The sequence below is a fragment of the Pithys albifrons genome, chromosome 2 (assembly GCF_047495875.1).
Source record: "Pithys albifrons albifrons isolate INPA30051 chromosome 2, PitAlb_v1, whole genome shotgun sequence".
NCBI classification, from domain to species: domain Eukaryota; kingdom Metazoa; phylum Chordata; class Aves; order Passeriformes; family Thamnophilidae; genus Pithys; species Pithys albifrons.
The window spans coordinates 45,237,367-45,257,543 of NC_092459.1; the positions used below are offsets into that span (position 1 = coordinate 45,237,367).

The 20,177-nt window shown below is 40.0% G+C and overlaps 1 protein-coding gene across 1 annotated transcript; it reads left to right on the forward strand.

The window, feature by feature from the left end:
- The first annotated feature begins 1,845 nt into the window (after nt 1–1,845).
- On the forward strand, nt 1,846–14,200 carry CEP57L1 (centrosomal protein 57 like 1). The gene is made up of 10 exons (XM_071548881.1): nt 1,846–1,990; nt 4,018–4,197; nt 4,761–4,882; nt 5,305–5,421; nt 5,694–5,771; nt 7,478–7,576; nt 8,291–8,368; nt 8,477–8,697; nt 10,701–10,845; nt 13,743–14,200. Exons 1-10 carry the CDS (start codon nt 1,849–1,851, stop codon nt 13,956–13,958), a joined length of 1,398 nt encoding a protein of 465 aa, XP_071404982.1. The 5' UTR covers nt 1,846–1,848; the 3' UTR covers nt 13,959–14,200.
- The last annotated feature ends 5,977 nt before the right edge of the window (nt 14,201–20,177 follow it).

The window sequence follows — 20,177 nt, forward strand, 5'->3', positions numbered from 1 at the left end:
CTGTCTTAGCCTTGACAAGCCCTGTGGCCACATGTCTTTCCCATCCATATTCTGAGGTTTCTGCAGCTCCCTGCTTTGTGCCCTTCACTGCCACTGTCCCTTGTGTTGTTTGACATGGCTGGCAGGCCTGGCAGGCTACTGGGGTCCGTCAGGTGTCCCTGCATGGCCTTTCCTGGTCCTTCAGGACAGAGCCATGCAGGCCTATAGGCAGATTTTATGGACATAAATGTGGCAGTGTGACCAGGTGGGACCCCCTACCAGAGATGAGGGAGGGCCTGACTGCCCCTGCCAACTCAGCACAGAGAGCACCTGGCGTGGGCCGGCACAGGATGACAGTGGGACCCCACAGAGGACTCTCTGGAAAAGGCCTGTTGTGCAAAGGTAGCCTGGGCAGCTTCCCACTTTGGGGTCAAGCGGGCTGCCCTCAATGGTGTGATCTGCCCTGGGAGCATTAGCACACACAAGTGGTGGTCTTTGGGAGGCCCCAGGTCAAACAAGCCCTGGCAAAGAGGTGCTCATGTCAGCATCTCTGTGTTGACAGCTTGGAGGAAGGAAGGGTTTCTGCATACTTTTGCCTTAGTGCATATCTTAAAGAGGCCATGTGGATGGAGGATGACTTTTTTTGTTTGTTTCATACAGCCTCTGAAACAGTGCTGTAAGAGCTGCTCCTGGAAAATTTTTCTGTTCCTGAGAACTATTTTCCCCACCCACCCAGTATGAATGGCTTTTCCTGCCGTGTGCATCAGCAGCAGACTCCTGTCTTGGTTTATGTTACTTCCTCCTGTTACTAGTTACCTCCCTTGGGTTACTTTCTTGGGAACTAACATTTGTAAATAGCCTTGCCCAAGCAGGAAGATTGTTCCAGTTCCATGCCTTGTATTTTAAACTCAAGTGATACCATAATTTTTGTATCACCGTACCTTCAAATAAGCTGGTTTTCTATTAGTTGAAAATGTATATACTCTTCTTTTGGTACACTGTATCAGGTGGAATGCTTGATACTATTTTTCTAGGTAGCAGAAGGTTGATTTAAAACTTGCTTTAACTTCCTAGAAGTTGTATTAGCCTAAAGCACTTTCTTCAACTTTCACTGTCCATGTCTGGAGTATTAAGGAAAATCACTATTTGACAGGGTGTGAACTGTCTTAAAATGTGCTTCTGATAAAATAAAGAATGTGACAGGGTGGAGCAGAAATGGAGTAGAGAAACAGGATTTAATACATATGCTTAATAATGGGGAGAATGCTGGGGATATTGCATATTAAATATCCTTCTGATATTTCAACACTAAATGTGGAGAACTATGTCTTTATTATGTAATTAATGGCACATTATTTACCATATGTAATTTGGCTTTTCATCCAAAAGAATGGGAAGAAGAGCATTAAGGAGGCTGCAAATGGAAACAAGCTGTAAAACTTGGAATGCCTGCTCTGCAGGGAGCACTTAGCGGCAAGACACTGAAGTCTGTAAAACACTTAATAGAAAATGCTGTTAATCTGGGGTTTTAAAAGGACGAAATCAGCATAAGTTATTAGAAAGCTCCACGAAAATCCTGGAAAATTTTGAGTGGTAAAAGAGAGCTGTGAATGGCATGGTTTTGGAATTATGTTGAAATACAGGATTCCTATGGGTTTATAGGGTTTGTTATTGTTGTTGGTTTGGTTTGGTTTTTGTTTTGTGTGGTTGGTGATGGGGGAGGTTGGGGTTTTTTTTAGTTTTGTTGGGGGGTTTTTGGTGCACATAATCTGGTTTGATATAAACAAAGTCAGGGACAGTCCAGTGATGTATTTTGAAACATGTCTGTTAAAAAACTAATAACATTAACTAGCTCTCTTTCTACAGGCTATGGATTCTGAATCAAAGAACAGTTTCATAGGAAGCTTTCTTCAGCCACCAGATCGGATGCTTCCTGCAGCCTTTGCTTATATAGAATCAAAGAAGTTGGCAGCTGTTGCTGGTGACAAGTCTTCTATCCCAAATAACCAGGGTAAAGCCAAAATATGTCCTTAAAATGGTCTTTTTAATTGTTCCATATGAAATCTTTTGAGCAAACTCCCCATTCAATTTTACTTAGTTCAATGACTTGCTGCAATTATCAGACTGACATTGAGACAGGATGTATATGTGTCCTGAGGGAGTAGTCTCCCTGAAGTCATATGTCTGGAATGGAAACCTCTGCAAGTGTTCTAACATCCTTATAAACTTTGGCTTTGAAATTTGTTTAACTTAAAATTGACAGACTTCCTCTAAAAGCAAAGGAGGATGATTCTCACTCAGCAGAAGCAGTTCATGACTTTAAATACAGTATAAAAAGATCATTAGTATGGTACACTGACTTGAAATTGGCTTTGCATAGTGCTATTTGACTCCTTCCAGCTTAAAATCACTTCTAAGTGACTTTCTGTGTGATATGCTTCCTTGGGAGAACTTTTGAACAACTCAAACTCTCAGGAAAGTTAGCAGTATGAAAGTTAGCCCATACAGAATCATAGAATCGATTGGGTTGAAAGAGACCTCCAAGATCATCAAGTCCAACCCTCGGTCCAACTCCAGGCCATTTACCAGATCATGGCACTCAGTGCCACGGCCAATCTCAGTTTAAAAACCTCCAGGGGTGGGGAATCCACCACCTCTCTGGGCAGCCCATTCCAATGCCTGATTACTCTCTCTGGAAAGAATTTTTTTCTGATCTCCAACTTAAATTTCCCCTGGCAGAGCTTGAGCCCGTGCCCCCTTGTCCTATTGCTGAGTGCCTGGGTCCACTATGCTTGTTGTATGCCTTCATGGGTGGCTACTCTCTAGAGATCACAAGCCAAATGCGTGGGGGCTTAGTGTATCTGGAGAGCTTGGTGAATGATAAAGGATGTTAAAATTGCACAAACATAGCCTACAAGTGTGCGTGTGATCACTTGAAAAATCTGTGACTTCTGTGGTCATGTCATGCAGAATTTGGGCTTTTTGGATTAAAATGTTCAATTTAATGTTATGTAGCTAAATGTTTAAGTAAGGAAATGTTTGGCATACCAATAGAAAGATGGAAAAGGTGGTCCCACTTCATCTTTCTGCCTTTTGGTATCTGTTGGGGGGGTGGGGGGAAGTTTTTGATTTTCTTTTTTTGGTTTGGGTTTTTTTTAAGCTGATGAATGTTGTTAAGGAGCTAGCAATATTTGATGAGTGTTCCTTTAAACGGAGAATTGGAAAACTTTAGAATGTCAGAAAATAGACTTGACTTGTTACAGAACATGTCTTAAACTGCCACAGGTGTGTATACTTTTTGGAGAGTTGGTAGACTTTTTCTTGTAGCTCAGTTTGTTAAAACTTGATTGTAATAATGCCTAGGTCATGAGTTCAATCCCCTTTGTGGGCCATTGACTGAAGTGTTGGACTCAATGATCCTTATGGGTCCCTTCCAACTCAGAATAGTCTGTGAAATTGTGACTTTTATTTTTGGCATAATTTTGAAAAATACTATTTTGAGGCTAAAAGCAAAATCTTGCAGACTTGCTTCTGTGGTTTAAAGAATCATCAAATACAAGAAACTAGGTATTGAATCATTAGCTTTTGAAAAATAATTGCTAATTCTTTTCTGTATCTGATTTTTTCCCCTTTTCTGAACATGTTTTCTTTTTTGAATCTATCCAGACCAGTTGTATTACAACAAAATGTGTGACCTCACTTGGATAGCTGTGTTCCCTGCTTCTATGTAAACAGCACTCCCAGGATTTATTATACTCTATTTGCCATGATTTCTTTGTGCTTGCTACCATTTGAAGTGAAAATAGTTTTGCTCATAGGACCAATGTTTTAAACCTCATTTACACAGGAAACATTGACATTTTCTCCCAGGTATGTTCTGCATATGTTAGTGTACAGCTGGGGAATATAGCTAATTTTAGGAGTGATGCTAGGAAGGAAATTTAGGTATTATATTGCAATGTGTTTTCTAATAATGATAACCATCATCATCATGATAGGAACTGTTACTTAAGGTGTAACTGTTGCATTGTTTGCTAGCTGTAGTGGCAGCCCTGAAAACCCTTCAAGGAAAGATCCACCGCCTAGAGCTGGAGAAGTCACAGGCTGAAGCTGATCTGGGCAGCCTCTCCAGAGCAGCTGCTCAGTATAAGAAGGCCTTAGAGCATGAATCCCATGAGAAGGACGCAGCACATCAAGAACTGATGCAACAGAGGAAAGGTATTTCTTTTGAGTGACAAGATGTAGCCACAGCAACTCTAAGACAGTATAATCCAGAGAGTTTGTTTTGAAAAACTGGTAATTAATGCAGCCTACTTTCATTCTTTGCTTCAGAACTGGGGAGAGACAAGAGTTTGATAATTGTGGATCAAGTTGAGATTTTTTTTAATATATATTAACAAAGTATTGCATAATCCATAAAGCTATTTTAAAGACTAAGCATGTTTCAGGTGGTATGTTTAAGTCTTACAATAAGCAAGCAGCTGCTTACCTAACTTGAGAAAAGATAGGAGAAGGAATACACCAGATTCTGGTTAGATATCTGCTGATGCAAATCAAAGTAGCTGCGCTGCTCACGTCTTTGGAATTCAAACTAGGGACTAGCTCTGAAAAAACATTTTGATTCTCTTGCCTTGTATATAAAATACATTTTAACCACATGATTTGTTCAGACTAACAGAACTTTTCTTGCATGTTTTGAAGACAGAGAACTCCTCAATGAAACAGTCTGGCTAAATGTGTAGCTCCCTTTGCTGTACCAAATGTCTTGTTTCTCTCCATAGATGCAAGTATGCAGTTAAGTGCAGCACAATCCCGCTGCTCCCTGCTGGAGAAACAGCTGGATTACATGAAGAAAATGGTTTCCAGTGTGGAACAGGAAAAGAAGGTTGTTTTAGAACAACAGGTAAAGCCCTTTAGCAAACTAACTAGGTAGTGATATAGTTCAAAAGTAAAGAAATGTGCAGGTTCTGAATTTTTTTTATGGCCATCGTTTCCCCTCAGCTCTGCTCAGAGTGGTAGCAAACAGAAGGAATTTACTGTCTGACTGGCTGATGACAACCATTCAATGAATTGCATGAAAAGCTCCCTGGGTGGAACTCCTAATGAGCCAAACCATGCTAATACTTGCACATTTGATAGACAAAAAGACTGCTGGAAACTTAAGTCGTCTTTGTCTGCCTAGTATTTTTCATCACTTTGCAATTTAAAAAATATGAATCTTAATCTAGTTAAACACCTTTACTGTAGTGTGGGATTTTTTCATTTTTTTCTGTCTGAAAAAATTTCAGTCAGCTGCCAACTCCTTTCTTGCTTATATTTTTCCAGGCCCAGCTGCAGAAAGAGGAAGATCAGAACTGGCTGGAACTGCATGCGAAACTTGAAAAGCTTGAAATACTGGAAAAAGAGTGTCTTAAACTTACTGCTACTCAGAGAATTGCTGAAGTAAGCATCCATGGAATGACAATCTGAAAGCCATTTGATATAATTTTATGGCATACTATTAATAGTACTAAGTCTTGCAAAAGTTAGTCCTGTTAAACCATACCTGACTGAATGCCACCTTGGCTTCATTTGCATTGAATCTTTTTTCAGTCTGGGCTGTAAAAATTCCTGCAGTCCTGTGTTATCCCTCATTGCAATTGCAAGCTACTTTAGGCTTCTTATTCAGCATGGCAAACTGAAGTGTGACTAATCATTCTTGTCTTCGAATTCAGGACAAGATCAAACACTTAGAAGAAAGGATTTGCAAACAAGTCTATCAGCATAGGCTAATACAAGATGAAACTACTCAGGTAGACTGAAAATGTTTTGGTTTATCTTATTTTTTAGGACTGTAGGAAGCTATTCTCTTTGTCTGAAATACCTTTTGTTTTCCCCTTACATTTAAACTCCACATGTTTATTACCCAGGGAGAACTCCTGGAATACTCTTAGACTACATATTGGAAGGCTTGCCAGGTGTGTTGCATATCTCAATGAAGAAATATTCTACTTGGGTTTGCATTAATGACACAGTTCATCAGCCTCAATGCTGCTTCAAGTAATCTAGGTAGAAAATTAATTTCTAGAAAATCTGCAACTGTCAGATAACTTTAATTTACAGTATCTAGAAATTGGTCACATATGAAACCTTATCCTCCAAGAAAGGTTGGTTATTGTGTTTGCCTCTCTTTGTTAGGATCTGTTGGAATCTAATACATAGGGCGATACTTGGAAAAATCTTTAATCAGTGATACATTGTTCATCAAATGAGATCTTGAATAATTCATTATTCTGTGAAATCAGTTTGTTGGGCCACCATACATCTGAGAAAGGAATATTTGCCAAAGAGAGCAAAATCAAAAAAATCTTTTGTTAAAACGGTAAGGTAGTAGTATTCCAAACCTCACTTTGTGGACAAGTAGCAGCCTTTTTGAAAGAGAGCAGTTGTGAGGGAATTCTCTTGGGATGGGGTGGGGGGAATGTAGCATTGACAGAACCTACCCATCAACAAAGTGGACACCTCAATTTAATTCATCATTGCTGTCAGTTTTTGTACCTTATCCAAGGATGACAGGGTTTCATCAATCCAGGAAGCTTTCAATAACATACGGATTGTAGCCCGGGTGTTTGGCCACCTCCAAAATCCAGCAGAATGACACAGTTGAAAATGTGCAAGTTTTTTGGTTTCTTGCTTAAATTGCTTAAAGCTGCAGAGCAGAAGGCCTAGTACAGAGATTTTATCTTCTGAGCAACATAGTAAGAATGAGTTTCCAAGAGCAGATAATCTGACTTTAGCAGCAGCATAAACATTTGCTTAAGGAAGGACTTCAGTGCAATAAACTAAGTCCTAAACTAGTATTAGGACCATTTTTGTGCACTGCAGAATGGATTTAAGTCTGTTGGATCCAGGCTGGGAAACACAGGGTGTGGCTTGGTTCACTTCCTTTTGATGACAGAAAAGCCAGAATATTCTCACTTCAGCACTGTTTAGCTGGAACTGTTACACATGCCAAAACAAAGTCCTTGTCCTATATTTAATTGGGAATGACTATTATCCTGTTTATCATGGGCCTTGATACCAACTTTGAACTACAGAGCAACCTAAGGATTGTCCAGCAGATTTGACCTCAATGTTACGCAGACAGGCTTAGTTCTCACTGCCCCCATATTGTAAGAGCCAAATGTTCATATTATTTGGATTTTATGATCAGATCCCCAGCATGTGGCAGGATTGGCTTATCTCAGTTGCTGCTTGTCACAGTGGAAAAATACAGCTGCTACAGCTGGATATGAAAATGAGGAATTCTAAGATAGAGCTGTAAGATCTGCCCAACACCCTGCCTTCCTAGTAATCTGTTCAGTTTTTAAGAGTAGCTTATGCCTTCCAAGCAGTATAGTTCACCGTTCCCTTAATTGGTTCTTATCCATGCATGAAAGGGGGAATTAATTAAACCATGATATTTCATACTGCTAATATTACATTAAATGGTTTCTTTCTTTTTTGCTTATTCCCACAGCTTCAAATGGGATTTGATATAAACAGAATTTTGGCGTCTTCAGTAACATCTCAATGTGAACCTGAAAAGGAAAATGGGAAGAAGCAAAAACCTAAGAAGGTAACATGGAAATTTTTTTATCATACTGTTGCTGATAGCATCTGACTCATACAGAGATTGGAATTCGTGAAAAATAGTGATGTAAGAGGCACTTGATTCGTCTGCTTCACTTTACTCCATTTTCAAAGTTACAAACAGTACTGAATAACTGGTTTTTTCCCCTTTTATTTTAATTTCCTTCTTTCAGTAATTAAAATGGTACTAGGGCTGGTAGCGCTTCACTGGAAACCCTTCCCTTACCAGCTTGACAATAACCTATGTTGCAGTCTTACTGTCATCTTCCATGTTCTGTCTTAGCTGTCTTTCAGTTATCTGGCAAAATTACTTTTCAAAGGAGGTTTAACTCAGCATCTCAAGATGGTGTATTTTGGGGGAATTGCTGAAATCAAGAGAATTCATTTTGCAGCACATATTACACATCAGTAAAAATTTTGCAGCTGTGGTTTTGAAAAATTAAATAAAGCAAGGTTCAACTTCTTTAATGTCAACCTAATTGTCAAACTGTCTGCTACATGTATATGGAACAAAATTTACTTGTCTCAGCTATTGGAAATTCTTATACGTTACACGTACAGGAGGGAAATTATTTTTTTTAAACCAGCTTGAAACTGAGGTGGTGCATTTCACTCTTTGAATTTTACTTGCAAAAAATTAAAGTTTTAGATTGTGCTCTTGGGTCAGCAGATTGGAATTTCTTATGTTTTCTTATGGCAGAGAAATCCTACAGTGAAGAAAATGCACCTTTCACGGTTACATGTAAAGGCTGGTGAACTACCTTTTGTGGCTGGGAAGGTGGGTGAAAATCAATGTTCTCACTGAAGTGGCATCTACAGTGTGAATAAACCTCTTTGCTGTAATTGTTATCGACTTCTGCAAACCACTTAATAATTCTTCTTTAAGTCTGTCAGCTCCAGCCATTCTGTTATTGCGAATGTACAAAGTGTGTTGCATATTATGAAGCATCACAATCCGTGTATCTCATCACGAAGACAAGGAGGAGCTATATCTGGGATTTGTGGACACAGTACCCTTTCAAAATCTTGGTCCACGTCACCCACTGTCACCAGAAGTCTTGCACACCTTCTGTTGGCCATACAAGATGAGATGGACCAAATGAGCTCGTGAGTACTCACCTCTGGTGTTATAAGTGATTGCAGTGGTAGCCCTGAGAAGCTACAGGTGTGCTGTAAGTTGAGCCTAGCCTGTTTTAGGTGTAGGACTTGTTCTTGACAGAATGACCTGAGCAGGCCTGGCTGGTAGGATTTTTCTCATTCAAAGCATTCTTTCTTTCCTGGTGTTTAACTGGTCTTGTGAGCAAGCAGCATACTCTTCAGCAGGGTTTTTCTGCTTCCACATCATGTATTTGGGGCAGTCCCATGGTGTAATGGAGAGCACTCTGGACTCTGAATCCCAAGGACCTGAGTTCCAGTCTCAGTGGGACCGTCCCCTGGCAGTTCAATGTCTCCCTGCCATCCCATCCCGTCACATCTCGGATGCTCAGCAGGGTCAGCCCCGGTTAGTATCGGGTGCTGGGACAGTCCCAAGGACTTCCCTGTCACTGTCCAAGCTCGCTCAGCCGTGGCAGATGGACCTCAGGACTTAAATGGTGGGGCCAGTTCTGTGCACGCTGTGCCTCACCTAAAAAATCCACTGCGCAGGCTGGAAGGGCACACCCACGTGGGGAGAGCCCTGCCCAAATCTGCATTCACCAAGTCTGGCCATACAATACAATACAGTACATCCTGTATTTAAATGAGTTGCTACTGAAGTAACAGCTGCAGCAAACAAAAAAATTTTTTAAGCCTCTGCTTTTTAGAAATTTTAAGCATACTCTGAGATTTACAGAGTAGGCCAAAAATGTTCTCCTGGAGAAAATTGCAAAAGTGGTGTTAATATTGAGTAGACCTGCAAGATGCAGTCCATCTGGGTTGGGGAAATAGGTTAGTACAGCCCTGACATGAATAGTCTTGTCACAACGTCTATCTTGTTCCTTTGTACCCACTCTGTGTTGTCTTCTTACATGCATACCTGAAGGGTCTTTGTGATGAGTCTGTCTAGTGTTCATATCCCTTGCTTATTGCAAGAGAACTTGCTGGTCCTGTAAGTGGGTTGTGAAAGAGGGACAGTGTCCTGCCAGAAACCGGGCAGGGTGTGGGAGAAGTTAATGCATTAGATGGCAGTGTATGTATCTTTCTAGCCACGCAAGTAGTTGTGGATCACAACTTGTGTTCTTAGGCATCTTCTGATTAATGCAAGCTTGTAGCATTGTGTGCCAAAGCTGCATACCTGGTCATAGCAGACATCTTGATGTGATGAGCTGTGGTTTGAACAGAGGGTGTGTTGGTTAAACCAGTTAGGATGTTGACACTGATTTGAAATCCTTGATGTGGCAAAATTTAAACTGACAAACTATCTCATCTTCAAAAAGCAATGTCTGGCTTAGTCATGGCAGTTCAATGACAGGCTTTGTTTTGGTTTTTATAGCAACAACCATTTGCTTCAATTAAATTGTCAAGGAGCACCAGTTACTCAGAAGTCAGAAAAGAAGCCACAACATTTGCAGAGAGGTCACATCTAGGGGAGGGTCTTTGGTTTCAACTAGTTCAGATATCTAGGTATCAAGAAGATTTACACAACTTCTTTTAGTTAAGCTGATTAATTTAACTAACCAGCACACTTCTCCACAAATCTGTTTGAATAGACTATTTTTGAATAATCTGTCAGAAAAATTGTAAGCTGAATGTACTAATTTAAACAGTATTTTTCTGAATTACACTAAGCTTTCAAAGTCTGCACTAAAAGGGGCAGGAAAAGGCTGCACTGCATAGCTGCTGTTCACCTTCAAAAACCTCATTTTGCACAGTACTGTACCTGTAGTTGTTATGCCTGTGGAAAGAAGGAGAAATAAGATGGACAAGATGGGATGAGAAACTCAGGCACAGGAAAACATTTTTCTTATGTTAATATATAGCAGATTAATGTGTGTTGTGTGAGAGGATAATAATGCTAAATTGCTGTACTCTGTACAAAATGACTAGCACTTCCTGCAATACACTGCAAGTGTTGAAAGAACTCCTAGGGGTTATATCATGAATACTTAGTGTGTCATTCTGATCTTTGATAGTGAACATCAAGAACTTCTGAAAGAGTTACAAGAGACTCAAGACTCCAAAGTTCGTGAAGACCTGGAACGGGAGCTGGATTGTCTTGTAAAACAAATGGAGATTAAAGGAGAACAAATATCCAAGCTGAAAAAGCACCAGGCTACTGTAAGAATAACATCTAAAGTCTCTAGCTGGTAACATTCTAGTTGAAAGGCTGCCACAACTCTGCCTCCTGTTGTCAACAGCTTGAATGTCACTGGCATGTTTTAAGCCAGGATGTTCCAGTATAGGTGATGACTGCTATCTCATGTTCTTGTACCTCCAATTCCTTCATTAGATCAAGAAAAGGTGCTTACAGCTGGCAGTTAGGGATGTATGCTAGTGGGAAAACTTCCTGCCCTATGGCTATTCTGCAGTACAGACCTGGGTTGCTCAGTGTGTCACTTCTGCTCAATGTGTTAAGATAAACTGTTGAGATTTCATTCCTTTGTCTCACTCTGGGAAATGAGAAAATAGAAGCTATAATTCCTGTACAGACTGGATTAAATGTCTTTTGTGTTACTGAAATATAGAAGTTTTTTGTTAACTAAATAGTCTGTTGACCGGAGCTTCTCCAAAATCATAGCCAGTCGAGCCTTTCAGTTTTGTCTAACCCCTAACCTGTCTGCATTCTGTCACTATTTGGTTTACAGCCATAGGTAACAACTTTTCAAGCACGGCCATATGAAATCACTCTGTAGGTGCACAGTTTAACTCTTTTGTAGCATTTTGGTTTGGAGCATAGGATTAAAAATTCAATTCATATTTCTGTTTGATAGTTTTCTGTCCTTCCATCTTATGATTCAGGATAAATAGATTTGTCTGAAGAATTTCACTTATACAGGATCCAAAACAAACCTCAGTGTGAGGCCTTATGAAATGGGGAGATGATAGTTAATTCAATTTAAATCTGGCCTATTTTATTCACATTCATTCTCTGATAGATTTTACCCGCTCAAAATTTTTATTGTCCATGTAGTTGCAAGCACAAAGGTGCTTTATATCAAAGTAGGATCTTCAGAGTCACATGTTAGCAATATGGGCAAAGAACATTGACTGTTGGGTCCTTGGTGTGTCTCTTGGCAGTGTCAACTGTATTTTGAATAAATCTCTTATATGCTTGAGGGGCCAACAATTATGGTGTTTTCCCTGCCTCTGAATCTTGCTGACTTCATCATCCAGGTGCCTAAAACAGTGCACAACAACTGCACCTTTCTTTCTTTTACATATCTTTATGGCTACAGTTTTCCTTTGCTTTGGGATGATGAGGAGTAGCACATACAATGTGGTGCAACCTTGTTGTCATCTCTGCCTATTATCAGGGTGCAGATCTGGTAAGTCATCTGTGCTGTGGCACATCCTTATCAGAGCACACCCCTTAGGCTCATGATGTAAATAGTAGTGTCTGTATCATTGCTGTCTGTTATGACTTGGTTATCAATACAAGCCATTCCTGTAACATCTTGGCCTATATGAATCATGGAATCATAGAATCGATTGGGTTGGAAAAGACCTCCGAGATCATCGAGTCCAACCCTTGGTCCAACTCCAGTCCATTTACCAGATCATGGCACTCAGTGCCATGTCCAGTCTGCGTTTAAAAATCTCCAGGGATGGTGAATCCACCACCTCTCTGGGCAGCCCATTCCAATGCCTGATTACTCTCTCTGGAAAGAATTTTCTTCTGATCTCCAACTTCAATTTCCCCTGGCAGAGCTTGAGCCCATCGTGCCCCCTTGTCCTATTGCTGAGTGCCTGGGAGAAGAGACCAACCCCCACCTGGCTAGAACTTCCCTTCAGGTAGTTCTAGACAGTGATGAGGTCACCTCTGAGCCTCCTCTTCTCCAGGCTAAACAACCCCAGCTCCCTCAGCCTCTCCCCATAGGATTTATACTCCAGTCCCTTCACCAGCCTTGTTGCTCTTCTCTGGACCCGCTCCAGCACCTCAATATCCTTTCTGAACTGAGGGGCCCAGAACTGAACACAGTACTCTAGGTGTGCCCTCACCAACACAGAGTACAGGGGAAGGATCACTGCCCTGGTCCTGCTGGCCATGCTATTTTTGATACAGGGCAGGACGCCATTGGCCTTCTTGGCCACCTGGGCACACTGTTGGCTCATGTTGATCTTCCCATCAATGAGTACCCCCAGGTCCCTTTCTGTCTGGCTGCTCTCCAGCCACTCTGTGCCCAGCCTGTAGCGCTGCAGGGGGTTGTTGTGGCCAAAGTGCAGGACCCGGCACTTGGCCACTTATGGTGGTGTTTTGGGGTTTTTTTGGTGCATTTGTACACAGACAGTTCTATTTGCATTTTGTACAGACCAGTCTTAATATTTCTGGTGCATATTTCTGCTTCTAGAACCTGTCATACTGAAAATGTCATAGTAATCGTCGTGTTTCAGAGTTAATAATAGGTTCTAGAATGCAATTAAAGTTAATTATTTTTAGAAATGGACTTAAAGCCTAAATTGGCATTTGGAATTCTTCCAGCCTAATTTTATCTTTGGGAAGTGACCTTTTCATGCCAAGTGCAAGTCAAGACTTATTATTTGACATTTAAAAAAAAACGTTCTTTAGCAATTAACCCTATTTATTTTGTTTTCCATTTTTGTTAAGGAGGCTTCAAAGTTAGCTGCTTAGATATAGTAACTGATAAGAAACAGTATACATTTTAAAGGTTTGTTGGGGTTTTTTTTTATTTTTATTGTAGCACAATCTGAAATGGAAAAAGACTGTTGGTGACAGATGATACTCCATCTCTCTCAAGCAAGCATTTTTACCTTAGGGAGTGATGAAGTTCAACAACCTACTGGGTGTGGGTGAGGTTAGTTTTCTGTAATGCTCTCTGTATGGGCAAGGTCAGTTTTCTGTTACAGCAAGACAATTGTGCAAGATTAGTAAGTTTAAACTTTTTTTTAATGTTCCTTGGACATCTGTATGTCAAAGTCTGGTGTAAGTCCAGTAAGTTGTACAGCTGTGGGTCTTCTAAGTATGTAATGTGCTAATTAGTGATCGTTCTTCCTAGGTGCAGAAATCAAAGAGAAAAACTCAGAAATTGAATCAAGGGGCAAGTCATATCAAACTAAAGTGTGGTATCCAACAGGAAGCAAAGGATATTGCAGTCACTGTAAAGGAAAACGTGTCTAAATCTTGTCCTGGGCAGAAAAGCAGAAGCTCTCTTCAGCTGCTAAAAACTGTGAGGAAACTTCAGTCATCTCTGAAAAAAGATGATGTCTTCTGAGAATAATAGTTCTGAAATTTTCTATGTTGGAATTTTTTGAAGTGTGATATGTAATAAATTTTTGGTTGCACAAAATGCCCTTTAAAAATAAAATAAATACAGTACAGATAGATATAGATTCCAAACTGCTTATTCTTTAATAGGTCAGTTGGCTCACCTCAGAATTAACTTTCATGTAGAGTAGCTATAGATCAACTGCACTTTATTGTAATAAAGTGTTTTAATGGTCTAATGAAATTCTTATTTGTTACCTTGTCAAATAAAATTTTATACTTTTTTTACCCTTAAAAGAGTATGCAATCTGTGGTGTTCTGTTTCCCCTGGTGCCAAGGAGATACTTAGAGCTTGCTTTTTCAGAATGACTTGGGCTAGTGCTTCTGTACAAATAAAAACGGTGGCTTTCCTTTTCTCTAATAACTGAAGATTCAGATCATTGCAACTGAGGTAGAAGGAGAGGTGTTGTCTCTTATTTATATATGGTTTCATTATTATTATTACTCTGTAAGCTTTATTGTCTTAATATTAGGGACAGCTGGGGTCTGGAAGCACCACCCATCACTTGGTTTAGATATGATAATGTAGGAGTGTTCTTGATTAAGTGCATGGAAGGGCCACTACCAAATGCTTGCATGGTTGTCTTCTCATCAACAAAACCTGCTTCTAGCACAGTGTACAATCTCTGAGCTGTTACAGAGAAGACCTTGAGCTGCCTACCAATACATGTTGTAGAATTTGTGTACTTACACAAATGCAAGATGGGTCTTTATGCTAATGGTGAGTCTGTTCTTTTTCACCACCCACTATGTATATGTAGTAAAAAATGTAATGGTGGCTCAATCAGCACTGGTTATTTAGTTGCAGCTGAAGTTTCTGGCTTGGCCTGATCTTCCTGGGTGTTTGCATATGTCAGAAAAAAAGCCCACTTCCTCCAGGTGTGCAAGTTCTGCTGCAGATCTGTTGCATAAAGAGAATGCAGTGTTTTTTTCAAGCCCATATGCAGGTAAGAATAAAAATTGGAGGCATACTGTGTTGTCAAGGGTTTTGAATAAAGGCTGGTAATGGGGTGTGGTCCTGATGGAAAGTTGAGTCTTTGGATCAGCAAGTTTTACTCTGGCACCCTTCAAGGCAAAGGATTAGGGAAAATTTCAGGTAACTAATTTAAATTTAGAATAGACTGTTACAATCTTTGACAGGACTTATTTGTGTGAGCTTTTTTGTGTACATGTGTATGGAGTTTATATGTCCTAACTGTATTTATCAGGACCATGGAAGACCAGGCTGCTCAGGTGATATTCATGGGTGGGTTTCCTCCACTCTGTTAAATTGCACAGACATCCTTCTTACTTATGGATTATTTCTGGCTTAGAAAAGCACATTGTATGCTTAAAAACACTTATGTAAAATTCTAAGAATGGTATTTTCCTGGTGTAGATAGCATTTTTGAGTTAAGTTTATGCATTTCTGGACACTGAATTCACTGATACTGGCAGGGATACGGTACATAAATCACCTGCTCTGCCTGTGCCGTGACCTGGTATGTTTGTTGACTCTAAAATCCTGGGGAGAGGGGGCTATTTTGGAGCTGGAGCTGGAGAAGAAGGACCCTGGCTCCCCTCTTGGACAGGGCTGTGGTGGAGGGCTGCAACTTTGGGCCAGTGAAACAGCTACTGGATGGGGCAATGCTTCCATGATAGCAGCACTGAATAATCAGTCTTCAAAATACATATGCTGACAGGGGTTGTCCAGTTGCAGAACAAAAGTGCTGTGTTTGCCTTTCTGTGGGGTGAGTGGCTGGAGGGAAAGGGAAGTAGATGAACCTGGTCCTGCTGGCAGCTGGATATTTGTCACCTCTGCCTGCTTCAGAGGGGGACCAGGAGCCCAAAAAGCTGTCTTGCTCAGACCCAGAAGCTGGGATTTGAGAAGAGAAAATAAGAATGGATGATAGGCAAGCTTACATTGGGTGACAGGGGTACATCACTTGTATTTCACTTCAAAATATTGAATTATATTTCAATTTTTGTTTTGCTTTATTTTCTGAAACTTTTGTTTCTCTACCACATGTATTTTCACACATGAAAGCAAACCAATTGTCAGTCACGTAAAATAAATCTTCAAAGAAATACACAGCAGTGAATAATTCTCTAGAAGCTGCAGGGATGAAGTTAAGCTGGTTCACAACTGTGGCAAAGTTCAATTCTGTGAGAATTAGGCAGATCACAGTGAATTTTGCTGGGCTCTGAATGCTTCATGTCTTTATGCTCCAAAAATGTGCTGGCCTGGAACTCCATAAACGTACATTTGGAGAAAGTACAGTGGTCAGAGCAGGGTTTTTCACAAGAACAATATGTTTTTGGCTTAATAAGTGCTTACTCTACTCTTTTACAAATCCTTGTTTTGATTCATATCCTGCATGTTTTTGTTTGTCTTCTCCGATGAAACTGTATATTTATTTTTTATTAATGCTTTGGATCCAGCTATACAGGGCAGCAGACAAAAACACAGTGATCCCAAAAAAGAATAATTGGTTTATTTACTTCAAATCTGGATTGTTTTATGCTGAGTTAGGCAAAATTACCACAACAGGTTCTGTTGGTATTTGAATCTAAGGTCATATTTTATGGCTGGACATTAAGGAAATTGGACAAAAAATGTAGGTCATCCAGTATAATTAAAAATACAGCCCAGCAAATTGTATCCAGCAATAGTTCACTTTCCTGCTGCTAATGAAGGATGCTAGCACAATTGAATGGTTGCTTACTTAAGCCTGCTGGAAAGACTTTGTCCAAGTGCAGAAGGTATTCAGCTTGAGCATATGTGTTACAATATTCTAACCAGCAAAGCTGGAGTTTGGACATAGCTATAATCCAGGGCGTTCTGGGAATAGAAGCTGGCAAAAACACTCAGAGCAAAATAATCAGGGCAGGATCTTGCTGGGATTTGGATAGTGGCTAATGTAACTAAGTGCAGATGTTTATGTGGACCAAAAGATGTTCCCAGAATAAGAATACTGTACAAACACATGATGATTTTATAGCAGGAAAAAAGCCAAGGAAGTGGGGATAATAAAACAAACACTCTTATTTCTGATGAACTGTTTTCTCTTTTCCTCTGCTTGCCTGCACTGAAGTGGTCAAGGCCGCTTCTATCATGTGCCCTGCTGGGGCCTGTTGAAGCTTCTGCAAATTGCTTGGGTTATGGCTCTGGGGCTTACCTGAAGGTCTCCATGGGCTCCCCGTGTGGGTACCATGGTGTGTCTTAGATTGAGCAAAGAGCGGCAAGCATTTCTGAAAGTGTTCCAGCTAAAACAGGTCAGGTGAACCTTATCCCAAATGCCTGGCTCTCTACTGAATACCGAGGGAGTCTGGGCTGATAGGTGAACTTAAATTAAGGTATTTATATTGTACAAGGAGTTTGGCCGGGTAGAGTAGGAGTTTGGCCATTTCTGATGTAAAATGGAGCTCTTTTCCCTCACTTCTGGGGTTCCTGGGTGAGCTCTTCAAAGCCCTGAATCACTGGGTAAGTCCTGGGCTACTGACAGCCTGCAAATTCTGTGCACTACCCTGCACACAACAATTTTTCCTCCCATTTTCATGTCAGCCTCTCATGCATTGGTCTAAATGTGGGGGCCTGTCCTGAGAACACACTTGGTGTAATTTTTCCATGATGAGTAGTCTCAATGATCCAAAACAAGGATATCAGGGTCTCAGTGCTGTGTCATTTGGGAAGACACAGTATACTACAGGATTTTATTATGTTGGTACTTAAGATGATTTCTTTTTGCAACTTGAATTTATTTATAGGCATCTTTACTATTTCACTGGACCTTTTCATACCCAGAAACGGTAATTTATGTTCCCACTGCATCCCTCTGCTACCCTAAGTTTACTTCCAGGTTCTCAAATAGCTGAGGTAAATAACTGCCATTAGTTTTTCAGCCATTTCTGAATTGTTTTTATCTGAACTCCACTTGGCATAGTAGCATCATTTCTTTTCTCTTGGTTCCTTCTTGTTTATACAGCTGAAGAACGGCCTGCTCTTTATTTTCCTTAGCAATTTTTAATTTAGCTGATATTTCTTGCTTTAGTTTTGGGCTTCCCAGCCCTGACTTTTGGGATAGCTCCACTATAGTTGTTTTCAACCTCTTCCCCCTGTTTTTTTTGTTGAGGGCAAATTCCATTTAACTTTTTATCATTGATTTAAAGATTCTTCAGCTTCTCTAATATCAAAATCCTTGAGGTACTGTTTGCTTCTGAGTTTTCAAATTATGTTTATTAATTTCTCTAAATTAGGTCTTTGGGGATGTTAGCATGTTACATTCAGGTCTAGTTTTGTTCTTCCATTCTAACCCAGATTATGATGACTTCTCTAAACATTCTTCTCACTTACCAAAACTCTCAGGAGTATCATATAGGTTTAGGGACTAACCAAAGGCATTTGTAGAACATGGCAGATTTTTTCTTTTTAGTACTAATCCAATAGAAATCTGTATCTTCATTCCCCAAAGTAAGTAAATCTACTGCTCATAGATCCCCTTTGACCTATGAATGGCCCTAGCCAGTCATAAATGTTAATTTGTTAAAATATTAGACTATCTGATTAGCATAAATTCAGTCTTTCCAAAGCATCTCATCTCCTGCTGCCAAGGTGTGGTTGCTATTCTACCTTGTTTATATTATGATTATAGTGTCAGATTTCATGTCTTATGTTGTTAGTCCAAGCTCTCCCATAGGCATTTCTCTGTAGATCGATTACAAACGTACTAGCCTCCTTTCACCCTTTGCTTCCAAGGAACACCAAATCTTTCTGCAATTGCTTGCTTCTTCCCCTAAAAGCAAATTTTTTGTTTTTCTATTTGATTATGCCCCCCATTAACAAGCGAATAGAATAACACAGATGTTGGGAAGAGAGCAAGGCTACTTTAGAAATTATCACAAATCAAATGTTTCCCATTAGAACTGAGTCAATTTGGTATTAGTGGATTATTTGCAAACAACACATTTGTTAAAAATGTGGCATTTCTTGCAAATTCTTTCATTCCTTTTATTCTGATCAACTTTAAATAATAGTTTCAGGTGAGAAAAATGGGGAGAAAATTGATTTTGAATGTCAGCATATTAGATTTGGGGGAAAAAATGAAACCAAGAAGTTTTGATTCTTCTTGTGTAAAATGTTTTATTCAACCTATCAAATTTAATTTTTAGTTACTTAAACTTGCTGAGGTGTCATTAAGGAACTGGGTGAACGAGGGAGGAGATGGCATTTTTTGTAGGATGCTGGAGACCCAGAACAGAGGTGAAGAACACTTGACTAGGACACTTGAGACAAAATTAAAAAGGAGCGGGATTTATATGTCCACTAGAGTGACATATCTCTGTTTCCTCTAGATTATAAATATTAAGACACGTGGGAGATGGCTGTAAAGGTGAAGAAACAAGCCTCTGTTTGCACTTAATAAAATAATGGACTGAAATTCAAGCTTTCCAAAGGTAGTGTAAATTAAACACTGATCTCTAGATTAGGAGGCTGCTCTGATCTCTAGACTAGAAGGTTGCTGACCATCTGTAATGACCATCCATATTTAAGAACAGGGTAAACAAATACCTCTAGGCAACAGATTTACTTTTTCCTGCCTTAGAGCAGTGGAAGTGGTAGACAATCATAAAACCCCTCCTGGTTCTACCTCTTTAGGGTTCTGGAGTGTTCCATCAGAGTTTGCCATGTACAAGACTTCAGAGCTCTTTTTTTAATGGTTCAGTATTTCACCTGTTTTTAATTTTCATGCATTTGTTTTATTCAAATTCATTAAAATTATGTGATGTATGCTTCCTGTAAGTGTATTTATCATAGAATCATAGAATGTCTGAAGCTGGAAGTGAGCCATAAGAATTAATGAGTCCAATTCCCTGATCCTTGCAGGACTACCTAAAATAAACCACATGACAAAGAGCATCATGCAGATGCTCCTTGAACTCTGCCAGTCTTGGTGCTGTGACCATTTCCCTGGAAGCCTGGTCCAGTGACCAACCACCCTCTTTCTGAAGATCCTTTTCCTAATGTCCAGTGTTGATATATGGGAATTAAAACCCAGTTCTGCTCCAAAAGTTTCCTCAGCTCCCTCATGTGTGCCATGGGCATGCTAGAAGGGTGACTAAATTGTGAAGGATGCTTGTCAAGGAACTCCACTGCAGAGTTCTGCATTATAATATGTGGACATAAGAT